Source organism: Dendrobates tinctorius, unplaced genomic scaffold (genome assembly GCF_039654945.1).
Source record: "Dendrobates tinctorius isolate UK_male_01 unplaced genomic scaffold, ASM3965494v1 ptg000212l, whole genome shotgun sequence".
NCBI lineage: Eukaryota > Metazoa > Chordata > Amphibia > Anura > Dendrobatidae > Dendrobates > Dendrobates tinctorius.
Genome location: NW_027361879.1, coordinates 877,136 through 896,546, shown reverse-complemented (window position 1 = coordinate 896,546; position 19,411 = coordinate 877,136). Strand labels below are relative to the sequence as shown.

Below are 19,411 nucleotides of genomic sequence, written 5' to 3'. Positions count from 1 at the left end.
GGGTCCGGGGAGGGCCGCCCGGTCTTACCAGGGAGCGCGCCGGTCTGGCATCCGGGAGATTCCCCCCCCCCCCATCCCCATCGGTGGGGGTATAGCGTGGATGGTGAGGCCATGTGCGCGCGAGCCGCGTGTGTTAATAGCGGTGGCGCGGGAGCAGGCCGGCGCCCGACGCTCCCATACCCCGGAAGTAATGGTTGAACTTCCGGGGTAAGATGGCGATGACGCGGCGCATGCGCCCTGTGACAGGGCGACTTCCGGGGCTACGATAACGATACAGATAAAACAGCGCTGCAGCGCTGCAACATTGGAACATGTCGTCCCCCGCAGAGTCGCAGACCCCAGCAGGGGATTCAGCTGGGGGCAACTCCACCAGGGACCGCAGCGCCAGGACGGAGACTGCCCGCAGGAGCGAGGCAGCAGAAACCCGATCCAAACAGTCTCAGCCATCTGAACCGGTATTAAGCTTCACTGGGTGAGTGTGCAAAGCATATGCTCTACCTATTAAGCTAACCTCCTCTCCTCCCCCCCCCCTCCCCCCTCTCTTTACCTTTGACCTCCCGTTTCAGTCAAAGAAAAAAGGAAAAACAAAACATAAAGAATGCGCATTATGTTCAGAGCCTCTCCCTGACTCCTACCCCAAAAAACTCTGCAAACAATGCATTAAAGAGACCAGGCAGGGGCCGACGATATCTTCTCCGGATATCCGAGCCATAATTAGGGAGGAAATACAAGCCATCAACCGCGCCAGCACTCCCGCAGAGTCCAGGCATAGAAAACAGGTTATTGTTAGTTCAGAGTCAGAGGAAGAACAGGGGTTAAACTCAGGCTCCGCATCCACGTCCTCATCATCATCCTCGGAGGCGGAAGGACGCGCATGTTTTCCTCTGGACAGCGTAGATAACCTGGTAAAAGCGGTTAGAAATACTATGGGGTGTGAAGAGGAAAGGGGAGCCCAGACCGCGCAGGACATTATGTTTGCGGGATTGGCAGAAAAAAAGAGGAGATCATTTCCAGTAATACCGGCAATTAAAGATCTCATCAAAAGGGAATGGGAAAAACACGACCAGAGGGGTTTTCTCCCATCCGCTTCAAAACGGAAGTACCCGTTCACTGATGAAGATCTATTAAAATGGTCTAAAATACCAAAGGTGGACGCTGTCATATCCTCCACTTCCAAACAAACCTCGATCCCGGTCGAGGACGCAGGATTGTTAGCAGACCCATTGGACCGAAAGGCTGAATCTTCGCTCAAAAGGTCCTGGGAGTCCACCACCGGGGTATTCAAACCCGCAATAGCCAGCACATGTACTGCTAGGTCAATGCTGGTATGGCTAGATCAATTAGACCAGCAGATTGAGCAAAGAGTGTCAAGGGAGAAACTGCGTGCAGCCATCCCGTTGATAAGAGGGGCAGCTGCCTTTATGGCAGACGCTTCAGCGGACACCCTAAGACTGGCAGCAAGGTCGGCAGCCCTGGTGAATAACGCCAGACGCGCGCTTTGGATAAAAAGCTGGAAAGGGGATGCACAATCAAAATCCAAAATTAGTGCAACCCCATGCGAGGGTGAGTTCCTCTTCGGAAAAGCCTTAGACGAAATTCTCGCCAAGGCGAAAGAAAGAAAAAAGGCCTTCAGTGATTCTCCCATTCCGTTTTATAGGAAAACCTTTAAAAGACGGCCATTCGGGAGAAGAAGACAATCGGACAGAACGAGATGGGCCACGAAAGACGAAAAGCAGAAGGGTACCATCTTCAGAGGGCCAACATATAGGAGAGAAAAAAATTAAAAGTTTAGACCCACCGGTTGGGGGCAGATTAAAATTTTTTTTTACCAAATGGGAACAAATTACGTTAAACCCATGGATTTTGAATATAATCAAGGAAGGAATAAAGATTGAATTCTTTCGAATCCCCTATGAGTTCTTTGTTATAACTCGCCTTAATTCCTCACTTCAGCAAAAGGCTCTCGAAGACGAGATTCGAGTCCTGCTAGCTAAAAAAGTTTTAGTTGACGTCCCTGAGGAACAACAGGGTAGAGGCTTTTACTCTCCCCTGTTTTTGGTGTCTAAACCAGACGGTACATTTAGAACCATTATTAATTTAAAGAAGCTAAATTCATTTATAAAAAATTATAAGTTCAAAATGGAATCGATTAGATCCACTATAAAGCTTCTTTTCCCAAATTGCGTAATGGCAGGGATTGATTTAAAAGATGCTTATTATCATCTCCCTATACACAACAGATTCCAGAAATACCTAAGAGTCGCAGTGGAAGTCGAGGGCAGGATTCGTCATTTCCAATACGCGGCCATGCCCTTCGGGCTTTCCACGGCACCAAGAATATTTACCAAGGTGATGGCAGAAGTGATGGCCTACCTTCGCCAAAAGGACACACTAATTGTACCATATCTAGACGACTTCCTAGTAATTGGGAATTCAGTCAAACAATGTACTGAACGCGTGACTGACGCAGTCTCCTCTTTTCAGAGCCTTGGCTGGATCATCAATATCCAAAAGTCCAGACTCGATCCGCAATCTCTCCAGACATTTCTAGGATTTCAACTAGATTCCTTGACCCAGAGATGTCTACTACCCCAGGTAAAAATCATCCTCACAAAACAAAAAATACAAGCAGCTATAGATAAACCACGTGTATCCTTAAGAGGAGCAATGTCACTATTAGGATCACTAAATTCTTGCACCCCGGCAGTCCGGTGGGCCCAGTACCATGTCCGTACACTACAACACCAGATCCTCCAGGAGGATAAGCGACATAGTGGTCATTTACAGAGCAAAATAACCCTGTCACAAGAAGTCTTGACTTCCCTAGAGTGGTGGTTAGACGATGACCATTTATGTTCAGGAGTCCCATGGGTTATAGTTCCATCCTGTATTGTAACCACCGATGCCAGTCCCCAGGGCTGGGGAGCCCACATGGAGAATGGGTTTTATCAGGGAAGGTGGAGTAAAGAGGAATGTGATTACTCATCTAATTTAAAAGAACTGACTGCAGTGTTCTATGCTCTATACAACTTCCTTCCGCAGCTCCAACAGAAGCATGTAAGGATCCTGTCGGACAATACCACCACAGTGGCATATATAAACAGACAAGGAGGAACTCGATCAGAGACTCTGATGTCTTCAGCGGCAAAAATTTTAAACTTAGCAGAAAACTATTTTTTGTCCCTCTCGGCCCTTCATATAAGAGGCGAGAGCAATCAAAAGGCAGACTTCCTAAGCCGTCACACTCTACGACAAGGAGAGTGGTGCCTCAATCGGAAGGTCTTCAGGGACATAGTAGCCGCATGGGGACAACCCGAGGTGGATCTTTTTGCCACAAGGGAGAACAGGCAGATAAAAACCTTTGCCTCCCTATCTCCGTCAGATCACCCAAACATACTGGACGCCTTTCTAGTTCCATGGAATTTCAACCTAGCGTATGCGTTCCCTCCATTGATCCTCCTACCTCAAGTAATTCGGAAGATCAGAGACGACAAAGCAAGAATAATCTTAATAGCACCGTTCTGGCCAAAAAGACCGTGGTTTTCGTGGCTGCAGATTATGTCGATAACAGATCCTTGGGTCCTTCCGACTGCCAATCTATTCTCCCAAGGCCCCTTTTTCCACCCTCAAGTGCTCAGCTTGCACTTGACGGCGTGGAATTTGAGAGGCAGTTATTGAGGACAAGAGGATTCTCGGAGTCCTTAATTGCTACACTACTACAAAGTAGAAAACAGTCCACGACCCAGATTTACATTAGAATATGGAAAAAATTTCTTCAATTCCATACAGTACCTCATACAACAGAAGTTCCGATAATCCCAATCTTGGAATTTCTGCAGAAGGGGAAAGACTTAGGCTTAGCAGTAAATACACTGAGAGTACAAATATCGGCATTAGGAGCACTATATGGCCATAATATAGCAGGCAACAAGTGGATAACTCGTTTTATTACAGCATGTGAACGAATAACTCCAATCCACATACCCTCCGTCCCTACATGGGATCTAAATCTGGTCTTAGACGCCCTAACGGTAGACCCCTTTGAGCCGATCGACACAATACCCTTCAAATACTTAGCACTTAAAATGGCCCTCTTAGTATCACTAACCTCAGCTAGAAGAGTGGGTGATATTCAGGCCTTGTCAATAGATCCACCTTTTTTTCAAGAATACCAAGACAGATTGGTATTAAAACCAGACCCTGCCTACCTGCCAAAAGTGGCAACAAAATACCATAGATCTCAGGAGATACTCCTCCCAACCTTCTATAAAAATCCCTCTACTCCGGAAGAGCAGAGGTTCCATACTCTGGACGTCAAAAGAACTGTCCTAAAATGTATTGAGAGGTCCAACAGTTGGAGGCAGAGTAGGGCCCTATTTGTTTCATTTCAGGGCTGTAAGAAGGGGTATGGAGTCACGAAGAGCACCATTTCCCGGTGGATCAGAGAGGCCATTCGTTTAGCCTACTCCGCAAAAAACGAAGATCCTCCAGGGAACATCAGGGCGCATTCCACCAGGGCAATGGCAACCTCTTGGGCGGAAAAGGGAGATGTTCCGATTGAAACTATATGTAAGGCGGCAGTTTGGTCATCCCCTTCTACCTTCTATAAGCACTACAGACTTGATCTTTCATCAACCCCTGACTTAAGCTTTGGCAGGACTATCCTTGGCACGGTGGTCCCACCCAGGTGATGGTCTCTGGAATCTCTCCAGTGGGTGCTGTCGTGGCGAAGAGTAAAAAGCCGGATTACTTACCGGTAATGCTCTTTTAATGAGTCCACGACAGCACCCGTTCACTTCCCCCCCTAAAGATATCAATAGTTAAAGTATTACCAAATAATGGATAAGAAAGATGTTAAAATAAGAGAACATTGCCTAATCCTTGGCGGTCCTTCTGGTACTCTGAAACGTAAAACTGAGGAGGAAAGGCGGACCGCCCCTTTTATCTTTCCTGTAGGGTTTCCTGTTCCAAATGGGCGGATCCGATACCTCCAGTGGGTGCTGTCGTGGACTCATTAAAAGAGCATTACCGGTAAGTAATCCGGCTTTTTGGCCTCATCTGGCCACATGACCTTCTCCCATTCCTCATCTGATTCATCCAGATGGTCATTAGTAAATTTCAAACTGGCCTGGACATATGCTGGTGTGATCAGGGAAGCTTGCATGTCCTGCAGAATTTTAGTCCATGACGGTGTAGTGTGTTACTAACGGTAATGTTTGACACTTTGGACTCATTGACCAGGTCCTCGCATGTAGTTCTGGTCTGATTCCTGGCCTTTCTCTGAATCATCCTTACCCCACGAGGCGAGATTTTGCATGGAGCCCCAGACCGAGGAAGAGTGACAGTCATTTTGTGTTTCTTCCATTTTCTAATTGTGTAATCAGTTGCCTTCTCACCAATCTGCTTGCCTATTGTCCTGTAGCCCATCCCTGCCTTGTGCAGGTGTACAACTTTGTCCTTAGACAGCTCTTTGGTCTTGGCTATGGTGGAGTGTGATTAATTGATTGAGTGTGTGGACTGGTGTCTTTTTATACAGGTAACAAGATGAAACGGGTACAATTAATACAGGTAATGAGTGCAGAGTAGATAACAGGTCTGTGAGAGCCAGAATTCTTGCTGGTTGGTAGGTGATCAAATACTTATTTCATGCAATAAAACACAATTGAATTATTTAAAAATCCTACAACAATGTGATCTTCTGTGGGGTTTTTTTTTAATTTAGATTTTATCTCACAGTTGAAGTGTACCTTACCTTACAGACCTCTCCATTCTTTGTAGGTGGGAAAACTTGCAAAATCGTTAGTGTACCAAATACTTATTTTCCCCACTGTATGCCATAAATCCAGGAGTAACTTGAGCATAGAGCATCAAAACTAGAAGAGACTCTGGCATAGGACAACAAAACAAGGAGAGACTCTCTCTCATAGAGCAGCCACATTAGGAGAGACCCCAGCATAGAATAGCCACAAGCTTATATAGCACCAATTCAGCAAAGTTCCTTAAAGTGAACCTTTTAATAACCTTCCGGTAAGATGATCCATGATGAGACCAATAATGATCTGGATAGTAGCAGAGGCAACACACCAAAGCTTTTCCTTAGTTTTTAAGTAATAGTTGTACACTTTACACCTTTCCATACTCTTTATCGGGGCCTACAGGGAGATTAATATGCATGAGTCCTCTGCTTCTTACTTGCTCCTAATAGCCAGAGCATGAAGGGCCATGTCGTACAGCAGTCCTCCCCAGTAGAGCCTCTATTCGATGTCTTGGGCTTTATTAAATAGTATGTGCCCACTTTCGTCAAAGATTGTGGGTGGGACCTTTTGTATTCAGGGCATGGTCAGAGGCCTGCTACTGCAGGTGGTGTACATATACTCAAGATAGATAGTTGGTGCCTCTCTCATTGACTCCTACTTATGATTCCTTCTCAATGATGTGTGTGGCGAACCATCCCTTTAATATCTGATGGCCCATAGACTCGTGAAGTGTTCTGAATGTCACTTCGCACCACTTTGTGACCTCTTAAAAGTTTGCTTTATTACTGAATATAGAGGCGGAGGTGCTCCTAGTTTGTGCTTAAATCAGAACACCCCAGATCCCTCAGTCCCCCTCCGCCCCCATTTCTCACAAGTAATTATCCTCGATGAAATGACTCCAGCAACCTTTTACAGCATCCAATTAAGAAGTTCATTATTCTAAAAATAAGTTATAAAGCGCAGAGAATTAATGAGATCCAGTTATCCAGAACTTTCAGTTTAGATTCCTAAAATACGATTCTGGAAGATGTTGAGCAGTCGGCTTATAGCCGCTCCACAAGGGTGGTCTTACTGATAGTCTGTGGTATGGCGACTGGAGAACAGAGGGGGTGCATACTAATATACATGTCCAGATTCTGCTCCTCATGGTCTTTTTGATGCCTAGTGAATATTAGTCACCAAAAGCTAGATAAAAGGAGGATACAACAGCACAATAGGGTGTTATCCGGTATAAAAGTAAAAGGTGAAGGAACAAGTAACTGCGGTACTCACCTTTTGGGGTTGTGGGATCAAAAAAAGATCAGCTGCTGCAGTGCCTTCCGGATTGGAAAACCTACTGTATATAGCATGTGCTTGGAGGATAGGAGTGGTGGTCTGCACTGTCGATGACGTAGTCCCAATAATAATCCAAAGGACGTGTTATAAGGACAATACTGTTAAGCTTAACGCGTTTCGAAGTTGGATTAACAATAATAATGCAGAATTTCACGGACATGACTTAAATAGTTTAACATTTCATACTACGTCACCAGTATGAGTGGTAACCACCCCTATGTGCTGCATGTGTCTGATGGGTTGTTGAATGATAATTCTGTCAAATTCTGTATTAAGCCATGTTCACACGTTCAGTATTTGATTGGTATTTTACATCCGTATTTGTAAGCCAAAGCCTAGGAGTGGTGCAGGTGTTTCTATTCTATTTTTCCTCTGATTTTATGCAACTCCTGATTTTTGGCTTGCAAATACTGACTTAAAATACTGACCTAATGCCGAATGTGTGAACATGGCCTTATTGCAGTTCTCCTGATGAAGTTAGTCCAACTTCAAAACATGCTGTGAATAAACGGCATTGTTCTTCCTATTGCATCCTTGAGATTTTTACTGGGAATACCTCATTGGCAGACCAGATTACCACACCGACCCTCCAAGCACAAGTCACCAAAAACTGACCTGCAGGTAGTTGCCTATAGGTGGCACTAGAGACAGCTCTCTTCTCTGGAGCAAGGTTCATTTACATCCTTTTTTCCCCAAGAAGCATTGCCTGTAACACTTCTTCCACCTGCCAGATCTCTACAATGGGGGGGGGGGGGAGCATATCTACCATACCATATACATATTCTTTAGGTTTTCACTCGGCTCCTACCTAGATCTATCGGGGTGTGGTTGCCTTATGGCTTATGCAAAGTCCCTCCTAAAGATCTATGGGTATATGTGTTGTCATCTGTTTTAACTTTCCTCCCATTCCCAGTTCCCCATCATTGAAGGCTGTTGTGACTCTGGGCGGCTGGCCGGCTGTTGTGACCCTGGGCGGCCGGCTGGCTGTTGAGATGTGCATTGAATAGAATTATTGATAGAGCCATTCTTTTTAGGACGTCCATATACTTTACCTGGGTGTAAGGTCAGGGCTCTCCTGCACGCTAGCTTGTAGCTAAGGCATTACTTTTATCTCCTCTTTTTCAGTAGACTCCTTGGTCTTGAGGTCCTGTAAACAAAGGCACCCCGATCTGACTTGGATGCACTCATTACTGGCATCTGTGCCAGGCGTCTGCTGGGTGAGGCTAGAAGAGCGGCTGCGCTCGTGTAATCTCTTTAGCCGGATCACATAATCCTCTCACTGTAGAAGCTAATGAAGTCCAGTATTGACAGCAAGCACTGACGCTACACATATGGACCTTATTATGGCAACAGTGGCAGTACACACTGCAATTAGTTTAACCTCTGCTGTTGGTAAGGGTGAGGGCTTGAGACATGAAGTTGCATGGGACTGCCTTGCAGATTTATATACAAAGTTTCCATAAAGTCATGTCATTTTTTTTTTTTTAATTCCGCATAAAGTCACTGAAATAACGCCCACATCTCTGGTATTAGCAATTATTTTTTAAAATTCACCTTTTGAATTTACTAATATTTTAGTACTGACTCTTAAGGGGATCCGCTAGATCTCGAGTCTTATTTGCAGTACTCTATGGGAGAAAAACCATGCAATTTGGCTCTTTCCTCAGCTAACGTGCAAGTATCAGGTATTAACGTATCTGTCACGAGTCCAGGTCATTGGTCACGGTGTGAACACGACCATCTGTTTCCGCAGTTTTGATGGATACTTTTTTATCTTGCCCTTTGTCTCCTACTAGTGGTTAGATTATGCAACTGCGCCTCTTGTTTTGTGAGTGTAGTCAGTCAGATTGTGAAACAGTGTGTTCTCGCAAAGCTGCATGAAAAGCCACTGTACAGCACCACATGAAGACCCTGTTCACATTATAGACCCCTGGAATTCTGTGTGCTGTCATATTGTGCTTCCATGAGGAACTATATTGTCCCAAAGTTGGCCAAACACTTCAGGTGGTTGTAGGCAGATTGCTTACTCGTCCCACAGCTATTTATCCCCTTACGAGCACAGCTGACTCATTCAGTAGGAGAGGAGCTGCTGCCACACACACTTGCAAATAAATGATCAGGCATGTTGAAATCCAACATGTCCAATCCTTCATATTAACAAAAGATGTCAGGAGGTCCCAATTACATAGTAGTGTGGCCAGTCCTGCAAATTTTGTTAGTCTGACCATTATCTGATGTGTATGGGCACCTTTAGAAGCAATGCTTGGGGGGTCCGGCTATGGGTTGTACATACATTACAGCAGAGCACTCTGCTCTGTCTCTGAGGTGCTCTGGAGTGGAGGACTCCTCACTATGACCTCCATATTGAGGACAGGGGTTGTTAGAGGGATAGAAGGGGATATTAGACTATACAATACAGCTGCAGCCCCTGGTCTTTACAGGTAGGAGGGGAGAGTCAAGCTCTTGTTTAGGAGTCTGTGGGAGCTTTAAAGGTCTCTGTCGACATGAGCAGGTCCAGCTCAATGATTTGGGGGGCTGTGATAATTTGCATCGGGGGATATGAGCTTTATATTATGCCTTTGCTTCCCCTTCATCACTAGACTCCTAACCTGCCCACAGATTACATGGAGCTCACTAATCTACGACCTGGCCCAGATCATCAGGACTTGAGCTGTGTATGAACTAACTGGAGTCTTTGCTGGAAGTATTTGGTACTTCGTTCCTCTCACTAATGGCAGTAGCCCAGCAGGCTGCACTTCTATGGAAGCGTTCCTAATTGGAGGCCTATATTCTCCGCACCCGTGGGGGAAGATCAGTAATAACACGGGTTAACTGAGGCTTGTGTTACTTCTCCTGACCCACTTTGTGCGTTCTGTCTTGGAACGTGTGGAGAATGACATTGTGCAGTGACTGACAGCGGGGCATCAATTCAGCTTCTCCTGTCTATATCATGTGCGCTGTGCCGAACAATACACCCAGATAATACAGCGCTGCGTGTGTGGCCATCAAAAGCCTCCTACCTCTGATAAGTATGCTGTCAGCTAGAGCAGGAATTCCTTCCACATCCAGATTCTGCTCTGGGAAAAGCCGTTCAAGTGTGCAATGAATATGGCCTCTGACTTGTCACCCAGATTTCCATATATCATATGTGATTCACAGGGGAGAGGGTCAGTCTTTTAATAGATTTTTTTTTTTTACCCAAAATGTATGTGTTGCCAGTGATATAGCATGCACATGTCTACCTACACTCTTCATACTCTGTGCCCCCAGAGAAAAAAAAAGTCCCATCCTGTCCCCTAAAATAATGGCTTCCCAATCTGTACTGTCTGTTGGTCCCGGAGGTAAGCAGGAAGCCATGTTGTTCTTGCATTGTAGGGCTACATTCATTTTGCCTCTGCATCGTTTGGATTTCTCTGAGAACGTGATGAAGATACAGAGTCTTCTAATTAGCTCCTGCCTCGGTGTTCACAACGATTTTTGTGTTTGGTCCGCACCCAAGGGAAGAAAGTGGAAAATGCCTGCACTCGTTTCCTGCAGACTAATGAAGACTTATTATACAAGCTCCAAACCTGCGAGAACGTGACTGCTTTCATTCAGAAACCGCTGCACCCATGTCCATGGCTTGTCTGGTATTGCAATTCAGCTAAATTCACTTCAATGGAGTGAAACTGCAATATCAGACACAACCTGTGGACGCTTGTGACGCTGTTTCTAGAAGGAGGAAGCCATATTCTTCACATCCCTGACCATTAATAAGCCGATTCACCCTAAACAATGATTCTGTCAAATGCCGTCAACTTCACATGCAGGGCTATACAACGAAACCCCTCAATCAGGTGCTCTATCGAAACACACTGCACATGGCCGAATTTCCATACATCCAGGTCCTGCGCAGGTGATAGCTTGTTACTAAGAGAACCAAATATGTTCAGGTCCTGGATATCCAGAAAACTTGTGTATGTGCAGTATGTATACTATTGTTTTTTTTTTTATTCTTTAGAGAGGAACAGCCCAAGGTCTCTGGGAGGCGCTCCATCAAAATAACATGTCTTCCAAGCCACGTGACGTGACAATTACAGGGAGACTCTGGGATGAGTCTTGGGCCAGACTATCCCGGGCTCTAGGTTCTTGTGGCTACAATTCAATGGTTTGGAGATGATGTATTTGTTTTGTCTATCTTCTCTACAGTATATTGAAGCGATCAGTAACAAGCAGAGCGAGCTGGAGAACTTTGTATCCGATGGGTATAAGACGGCCCTAACGGAAGAAAGGAGGAGGTATTGCTTCCTGGTGGAGAAACAATGCGCCGTAGCCAAGAACTCCATCGCTTATCACGGCAAGGTGAGGAGAGTTCAGTATATCTACACATGGTATGGTAAACTCCTTAAGTTATTAAAAGGGTTGTCTGAGATTAGAAAAACATATAGATTTTTTTAACGCATTGCGAACCTGTGACTTACATTTTTGTTGCTGAGGGCAGTATGTAGCCAACGTCGTACCTGGCAGATGCCAGCTCTGTAGCTCTGGTTGCTGCTGTTACAGGCAGATGTCAGCTAACTGCTGTTTACCACTTGGATGCCGCTGTCAATCGCTGATGGCGCCATTTAACTGGCCTTCTCGTTGCGGCCTTGCGCCGCCTCTCATCTGCACAATCTCACAAAGCCAATGGGTTATTGGGGGCTATGCACCCGTTGTTTACAATCTTAGACCTCAAGTGAAGCTCAGCCACTGTCTTGGGCTTCGTAGAAGTAGAGTTCCACTATATATTGCAGTAGTTTGAGCTCTTACACTGTGCACAGCACTATCACAGATTCTAGTTCCAAAGTGGAATAAAAAATGTTAAGTAGCCACGACCATACAAAAATCTGCTTTTTTTTAAGTCCAATCGATTAAAATTTTCAAGCCACACATTTTAATGCCCAAAAGAGGGGAAAAATTGAAACAGAATTTTAGAATTTGTCATCTAGCGATATCTGTAACTTATATGTAACCCATTCTCATGTACAGCACCATGGACTCAATGGTGCTATATAAATAATATGTACTTTTTAAAGTAGTATCAATGAAAAGTACAGTTCAGCAAGCAAAGTACAAACATTCGGCCAAAATGTATTTTTTTAACTAATATATAATTAGCCCCACACCCATCCATTTAATATATTGTGATAAAACACTCCGGGATCGCCTTTGCTGGGGTCAAAGGTCACGTGCGTTCAGCATGAAACTCAGGCGCAGAGCTGGATTCGGGTATAACTGACACTGGGTCAGGTTTATTCAAGGTGAAAGCAATGCAAAAGGAAATAAAACATAAAACAAATCCTTGCCTGTCCGGCACTAACTAAACAAAGTACAACCTAACTACCAACTGGCGGGCTTCTCCCGTCCAGCCAAACCACAGTTGCAGTGGGCACTGCTTCCACTCACGTGTGTCTCTCACACAGACGGGCTCTCTGTGTTCCCAGGCTGAGACACTCACACAACCACCTGGCATCCTTTTATATCCACCTCCCATTATTCATTAGCAAGCAGGTGCGATACTGACCAGACTAGGCCACATAGGAAAGGAATCTGGGCGAGATATACCTGCCCTCATCCACTATTCCCACATGATTCTCACATATCCCCCCCCCTCTGCTCAGACCACTCCTGTCGAGCAATGACACCCGCAAAACAGTGCACTCGGGACAGGGCATCTGCATTTCCCATCTGTACCCCTGGGCGGTGCTCCACCGTAAAAGTGTAGGCCTGCAGGGCAAGGAACCACCGGGTCACCCGGCTATTCCGTTCCTTGTTCAAGTGCATCCACTTGAGAGGGGCATGGTCAGTGATCAGCCTGAACTTTCGGCCCACCAGGTAATATTTGAGGGCCTCGAGAGCCCACTTAATGGCGAGGCACTCTTTTTCTACGACTGCATACCTTTGCTCGTGTTTATTCAGCTTCCTGCTGAGATAGAGGACTGGGTGTTCCACTCCGTCCCTCACTTGTGAGAGTACGGCCCCGATACCGGTATCAGAGGCATCCGTTTGTACCACAAACTCACTGCGGAAGTCCGGAGTCACCAGTACGGGCTGAGAGCAAAGTGCCCGTTTTAGGCTATGGAAGGCTTCTTCAGCCGCTAAACTCCATTTAATCATGACGGAGTCTTTCCCTTTTGTAAGATCCGTCAGGGGGGTAGCAATGGCTGCAAAATTGGGTATGAACCGGCGATAATAACCGGCGATCCCCAGGAAGGCTTGCACCTGCTTCTTGTTGACAGGTTGTGGCCAGTCCTGAACCGCCTGAATCTTATCAACCTAGGGTTTAACAACACCCCTCCCAATTACATACCCCAAATACCGGGCTGCTTCTAGCCCGATGTGACATTTCTTGGGGTTCGCGGTTAGACCTGCCTCCCACAGGTCGTCAATCACAGCTTGTACTTTCTGGAGATGAGTCTCCCAGTCCAAGCTGTAAATGACAATGTCGTCCAAATAGGCCGAAGCGTACTGCCTATGTGGCCTCAGGACTCGATCCATCAGTCTCTGGAAGGTCGCCGGTGCTCCGTGCAGACCAAACGGCATATACACATACTGAAATAGACCTTCTTGGGTAGCAAATGCTGTCTTTTCTCTGGCAGCCTCCACCAGAGGGATCTGCCAATACCCCTTTGTTAGGTCTAGGGTCGTAATATACCGGGCTTTTCCTAACCGATCTATCAACTCGTCGACCCGGGGCATGGGGTAGGCATCAAATTTTGAGACCGCATTCAGTTTCCTGAAGTCATTGCAGAACTGGATGGTGCCGTCCGGTTTAGGAATTTGCACAATCGGGCTGGACCAAGCACTGTGCGATTCCTCAATGACTCCTAACTCTAACATTGCCTTCACTTCTCGGGAAACGGCTTCACGGCGCGCTTCCGGGATTCTGTAGGGCTTTACGTGAACTGTGACACCAGGTTCCGTTACGATGTCATGTTTTATTAGCGTAGTCTGCCCGGATTTTTCTGAGAAAAACTTTTGGTTGTGAAGTAGAAACTGCCTGACCTCAGTCTTTTGCCGCTCCGAGAGAGTCTCTGCAACCCGTACCTCCGCTACGGTATGCGAGCAGACAGGACGGGCCATCTCCGCTGACAAGGCAGACCGATCCTTCCAGGGCTTTATCAGATTTACATGATAAATCTGTTCAGGTTTCCGTTTACCTGCCTGGTATACTTTGTAGTTTACTTCACCAACTCTTTCCTTGATCTCAAAGGGGCCCTGCCACTTTGCCAGGAACTTACTGTCCACCGTGGGGACCAGGATCAACACCCTATCTCCGGGTGCAAACGTACGGATCTTGGCGCCCCTATCATAGATTCTTTTTTGGGCTCCTTGAGCCTGTATCATGTGTTCTTTGACGATAGGCTTAACAGCCGCAATACGGTCCTGCATTTGTGTGACGTGATCTATCACTGTTTTAAACGGAGTGACCTGACCCTCCCAGGTTTCTTTTGCAACGTCTAACAGTCCGCGAGGACGTCGGGCGTACAATAACTCGAAAGGCGAGAATCCCGTGGAAGACTGGGGTACTTCCCTGATGGCAAAAAGCAAATACGGAAGTAAATAGTCCCAGTTCTTCCCATCCTTGTCTATCACCTTTCTCAGCATCTGCTTCAGAGTTTTATTGAACCGTTCGACCAACCCGTCTGTTTGAGGGTGATACACGGATGTGCGTAACGGTTCGATTTGTAACAATCGGCAGAGCTCCTTCATTACCCTGGACATAAAAGGGGGTCCCCTGGTCGGTGAGTATCTGTTTTGGTATACCGACCCGACTAAACACATGCACCAGTTCCTTGGCAATCGTCTTGGTGGCTGTGTTACGCAAAGGGATGGCCTCCGGGTAACGAGTGGCATAATCCAAGATGACCAGGATATGTTGGTGTCCACGTGCAGACCGTGGAAGGGGCCCAACTAAATCCATCCCAATCCTCTCAAACGGGACTTCAATAATAGGTAGGGGTACCAAAGGGCTACAGAACCGGGGCTTAGGTGCAGAGGCTTGGCAGTCAGGACAAGACTCACAATATACACGGATATCGTGATGCATGCCTGGCCAAACAAAACAGTGTAATATCCTTTCGGTGGTTTTCTGGACTCCCAGGTGACCTCCCATCACATGTCCGTGGGCCAGGTCCAGCACCTGCTGCCGGTAGGGTTTTGGCACGACTAATAGTTGCACCGTATCTTCCCCCTTTTTCTCTACCTGATAGAGTAAATCATTCTCCAGAACCATGTAAGGATATGCCAGCCTAGAGCCAGGTTCTACGGGTACCCCATTTATCACTTTTACATTTGTCCTAGCCTGAGAAAGGGTAGGATCCTTTATTTGTTCGCTTTGGAAGTCATCTTTCTGAACTTCTAAATCCGGCAAACGGGGAGGTGGACGGCTGTCGGCCTCCTCCTCTTCCCCGGTCTCCTCCGTATCACCCGCCATGACTGAAAACGGGAACTGCAGGTCATTTCCCGCAGACTCTTCCCCAGAGTCTTCCGGGGAGACCTCTTCCAGGGGTTCGGGACCCACACGCGCCCTGGGAGAAGAATCATGTACACTATTACCCTGTTTTTCCACATCCTTTTGACCGGCATTCACACTCAGTACCCGTGCAACCATAGACATGCGGTTTTTAGAGTCTGTGAGGTCGCACTGCATGGGTTCAGTAGTGACCGGACAGTTCGCAGCAATATGTCCCATCTCTTGGCAGCGGAAATATATATATATATATATATATATATATATATATATATATATATATATATATATATAATATGTTTTTTTAAATGGGTGGGTATGGAGCTTTTTTTCTGTAGGATATTGTAACAAGCTGGATGTCATGCTTTATGAAAACCTGCACCACAGCAGTCCATTTGTTGTCAAGTGTAACAGGTGAATTGGAGCTAATGTTAATATTGGCCCCTTGGTGTCTTGGAGATGTTAATATTGGCTCTCATGAGGCCTGAGAATATTAATATTTGGACCTGTGGATACTAATATTACCTATAATTATAGTGGTTGACATACAACAAGTGTGCATGTGTCTGTAGTCACTTGTCACCATTTAATTTTTCCCAGAATTTCACTCGTGCCACACCAAAGAGTTTGCACTGTTCATATATCGGTATTATGGCATTATTCTGATGGGATTATGGAGTGGTATTTTGTTTTCTGTCCGCCACTCTGCTGACAGTCTGATAAGGGGCACGGCTATGAATGGCTATGCCCGTTTGCTTTGCGTACTCTGCCGTTGCATACGTGCCTCTCGTGGCCTGTTATCTTGGCTCATCCAGAGCTTGTGCAAGTGATTTCCAGCGTTTGCAGCCCACCTATTCCTCAGGAAAGGAGGAGGAGGTGGAATGAGAGCAACTGAAAATGAAAGCCTTGTTCCCAACTCCCACACACACATTTTGTGCTGCCCACATGCTTCTTACTCAGCAAGATGTAGTGCCACTTGGCTGGAAAGAAGGAGGGGAAGAGAAAAGCCCCTCATTGCTGCCAGTGTAAGCTTGCACATCGCTGCTGCCATCTCGTGGGGGAATACTCACATCACCTTTTACTATGTCTTCGTTGGTGGGCAAGCGAAATCTTGGGACTTTCCAGCGTGTTTTTTTTTTTTGCCCGCTTTATAGGCCTTTGAGTGTCTGCAAATAGAGCGGCTACTTTATGTAAAGAAATGCTCATAGACCCTTTTTAAAGACACCTGCGGTTCACGTTGGAGCTTCCTAATTACTGGTCCAATAGTCTCGCAGAATAATGGCGAACCTTTCAGAACAAAGCCAGCACAAGACCTCCTGGGAAGCGGCTTATCTGAAAAATGTCTCGTGTGCTGCACCCCGTATAGTTACAACACTGAGTCTACCATAACTAAAGTAGGAGGTGAAGTTGGCTACTTCTTTACTCCCTGCTTTCCTCTGTCTGGTCTTACACATTTATGACAGACAATTGGCTGCAGATATCGTCTAGGTCCTTTCAATAATATCAGGCTTAACCTTAGCTGTGCAGCCAATGAACGCATATGTGGTGTTACAAGGGTGACGAGGTGATTTCAGCCATCTACGAGTTAGTATGGCTGTCTATTGATGGCAGACAGCTATTTCCTGTCTCAGAAAGGACTAATGCACCACAGTCTCTGCACAAAGTAATTTGTCATGTAATATATCAATGACTGCTGACCCTTCTCTTCTCCTCTCAGGGTAAGGATCTGCTCGCCCAGAAGGTTCCTTCTTGGCAACAATCCAGTGGCGATCCCAACAAGATCCCAGACAGAGCCCTACAGATAATGCAGCAAATGGCTACTGGTCCCAATGGTACAATTTTATCAGGAACACTCTCCGGACCTATGACTAACTCAAAATCCAGCCTTTCTATATCGGACCCTATTCCAGGTGCCAAGCCACTGCCAGTGCCCCCAGAGCTAGCCCCTTTTGTAGGGGTAAGTTGCCTATTTAGTACGCAGTCTATGACTTTGTTTGCGTTCGAGGTTAGCATCTTAACTCTGGTTTGTGTTACAGAGAATGTCCGCTCAGGAGGGCACACCTATAATGAATGGGGTCACAGGACCACCTCCCAGCAGTTATGAACATTGGGGAGAGATGAAACCAATCCAGTCCAAAATTTCACCATCTCAGCCACACAAACAGATCAGTGACTCCTACTCAAATACCCTCCCAGCCCGCAAGAGTGTCCCACCCAAAAACAGCTACACCGTGGGTAAGCAAACATGGATTTTGATATTGGATTGTTAAAGTGGACACACAACTTGTTCCAGCCACATTTCTCAGCCAGTAATTCAATTTGCCATCACACATGAGTTCATATATGTAAGTGCAATCATTATGGAGTGTATGCTACTGTAAGTACCAGTCATTAGTCCTTCTTATTATTCTCTCGAGCAGCCGAGAACAAGACTTTACCCCGATCCAGTTCTATGGCTGCCGGCTTAGAAAGAAACGGCAGGACACGAGTGCAGGCCATCTTCTCGCACGCTGCCGGAGATAACGGCACTTTACTGAGCTTCAGCAATGGTGACTACATCACCCTACTGGTGCCCGAAGCAAGAGACGGCTGGCACTACGGAGAGAGCGAGAAGACGAAATTGTAAGGAGCCTTGTGTTATGGATTGTTTGGTTCTGGAGAAGCGGCAGTATTACATCTGCTGTTACTGGAGAGATGGAGGTGCATGTGTGTGAATGAGGTGGTGGGGAGTGCGTGGATCACTATATTGATCTCTGTGGGTGCTCCAAAACCAGCCAAGCAAGGGTGACCTGTTTTTGGAATTCCCATAGAAGTGCATTGACAGAGCTTGTTTAACCACTTCATTTGTCCCACTAACCGATCAGAAAAGGGTTGGGAGTCCTCAGATTTGTTTGTAAGATGTGGGTTCCAAATAGGAGACTAAAATCAGATGTTTTTGGCATGTCTTATGGATATGACCTACTTTCCCTGGAGGATCACTTGTGCTTCAGGATGGTTTAAACTTAATTCTGCCAGCTCTTGCTGCCACCACTACCGGTCATTATGCTGTAGAATGTTTGCACCACCGCATCCTAGAACTACTTGGAAGAAGGAATTTGCTGTTTTTTCTCCTGCCGATCCGCCCTCCTCAGAATGTGACAGCATGTAGGTTGCACAGAGCGGTAATTGACTGGAGGGAACCACCCCCCACCTGGAACAAAACCGGAACTTTGCATTTCATGTACGTGGGTGGCAAGGTAAAGCTGTTGAGACGTCAACCTCATCCACTCCATCTGGGAGATATTTACAAGCTCGGATTTGTAAGGGAAATTCTACCTGAACTTCAGTTGCATGCGGATCCAGTTATGACTTGTTTATGTAGGGATGTTCGTTTTTTTTTTTTTTTTGTTTTTTTTTTGGTAATTGTACGGAGCCCATATGTAGGGGCGGTGCTATTTTTGATTGGGGAAAAAGAGTCCGTAATCTTACAACCTATATTTATAACGTAGCGCCTCCTAGGCGTTACTCGAAAAAAAAAAAACCTATAGCTGGATGTACAGGTCTTAAATTTCTTGGTTTTTTGGCTTTCAGGAGAGGATGGTTCCCTTTCTCCTACACGAGAGTGTTAGACCGCGGAGATGGCGGAGGACGTTCACAGAAGTAAGTTTCTAGATATTGTGAGGCTGGTTCCCCAAATAATCCCACCCCTATAGCTTTATAAAGACTTTGGATGAAAGTCACACAACACGAGCACTCTGTAATTTAAAAACAAAAAAGAGTATTGGGCATGTTGAAATCAGACCTGTCCAATATTTCTTCCTCATCTGCCATCAGGAAAAAGAGTTGGTTC

At 46.0% G+C, this 19,411-nt stretch overlaps 1 protein-coding gene across 5 annotated transcripts in view; it reads left to right on the top strand.

The window, feature by feature from the left end:
• Positions 1–19,411, top strand: part of BAIAP2 (BAR/IMD domain containing adaptor protein 2) — a 189,045-nt gene that overhangs the window by 130,607 nt on the left and 39,027 nt on the right. For all 5 annotated transcript variants that reach the window (XM_073554714.1, XM_073554716.1, XM_073554715.1 and 2 more), the window contains 5 exons: positions 11,280–11,432; positions 17,300–17,539; positions 17,619–17,817; positions 18,003–18,204; positions 19,153–19,221. In XM_073554714.1, coding sequence (XP_073410815.1) covers positions 11,280–11,432; positions 17,300–17,539; positions 17,619–17,817; positions 18,003–18,204; positions 19,153–19,221 — 863 coding nt within the window. The remainder of the gene's footprint in view (positions 1–11,279; positions 11,433–17,299; positions 17,540–17,618; positions 17,818–18,002; positions 18,205–19,152; positions 19,222–19,411) is intronic.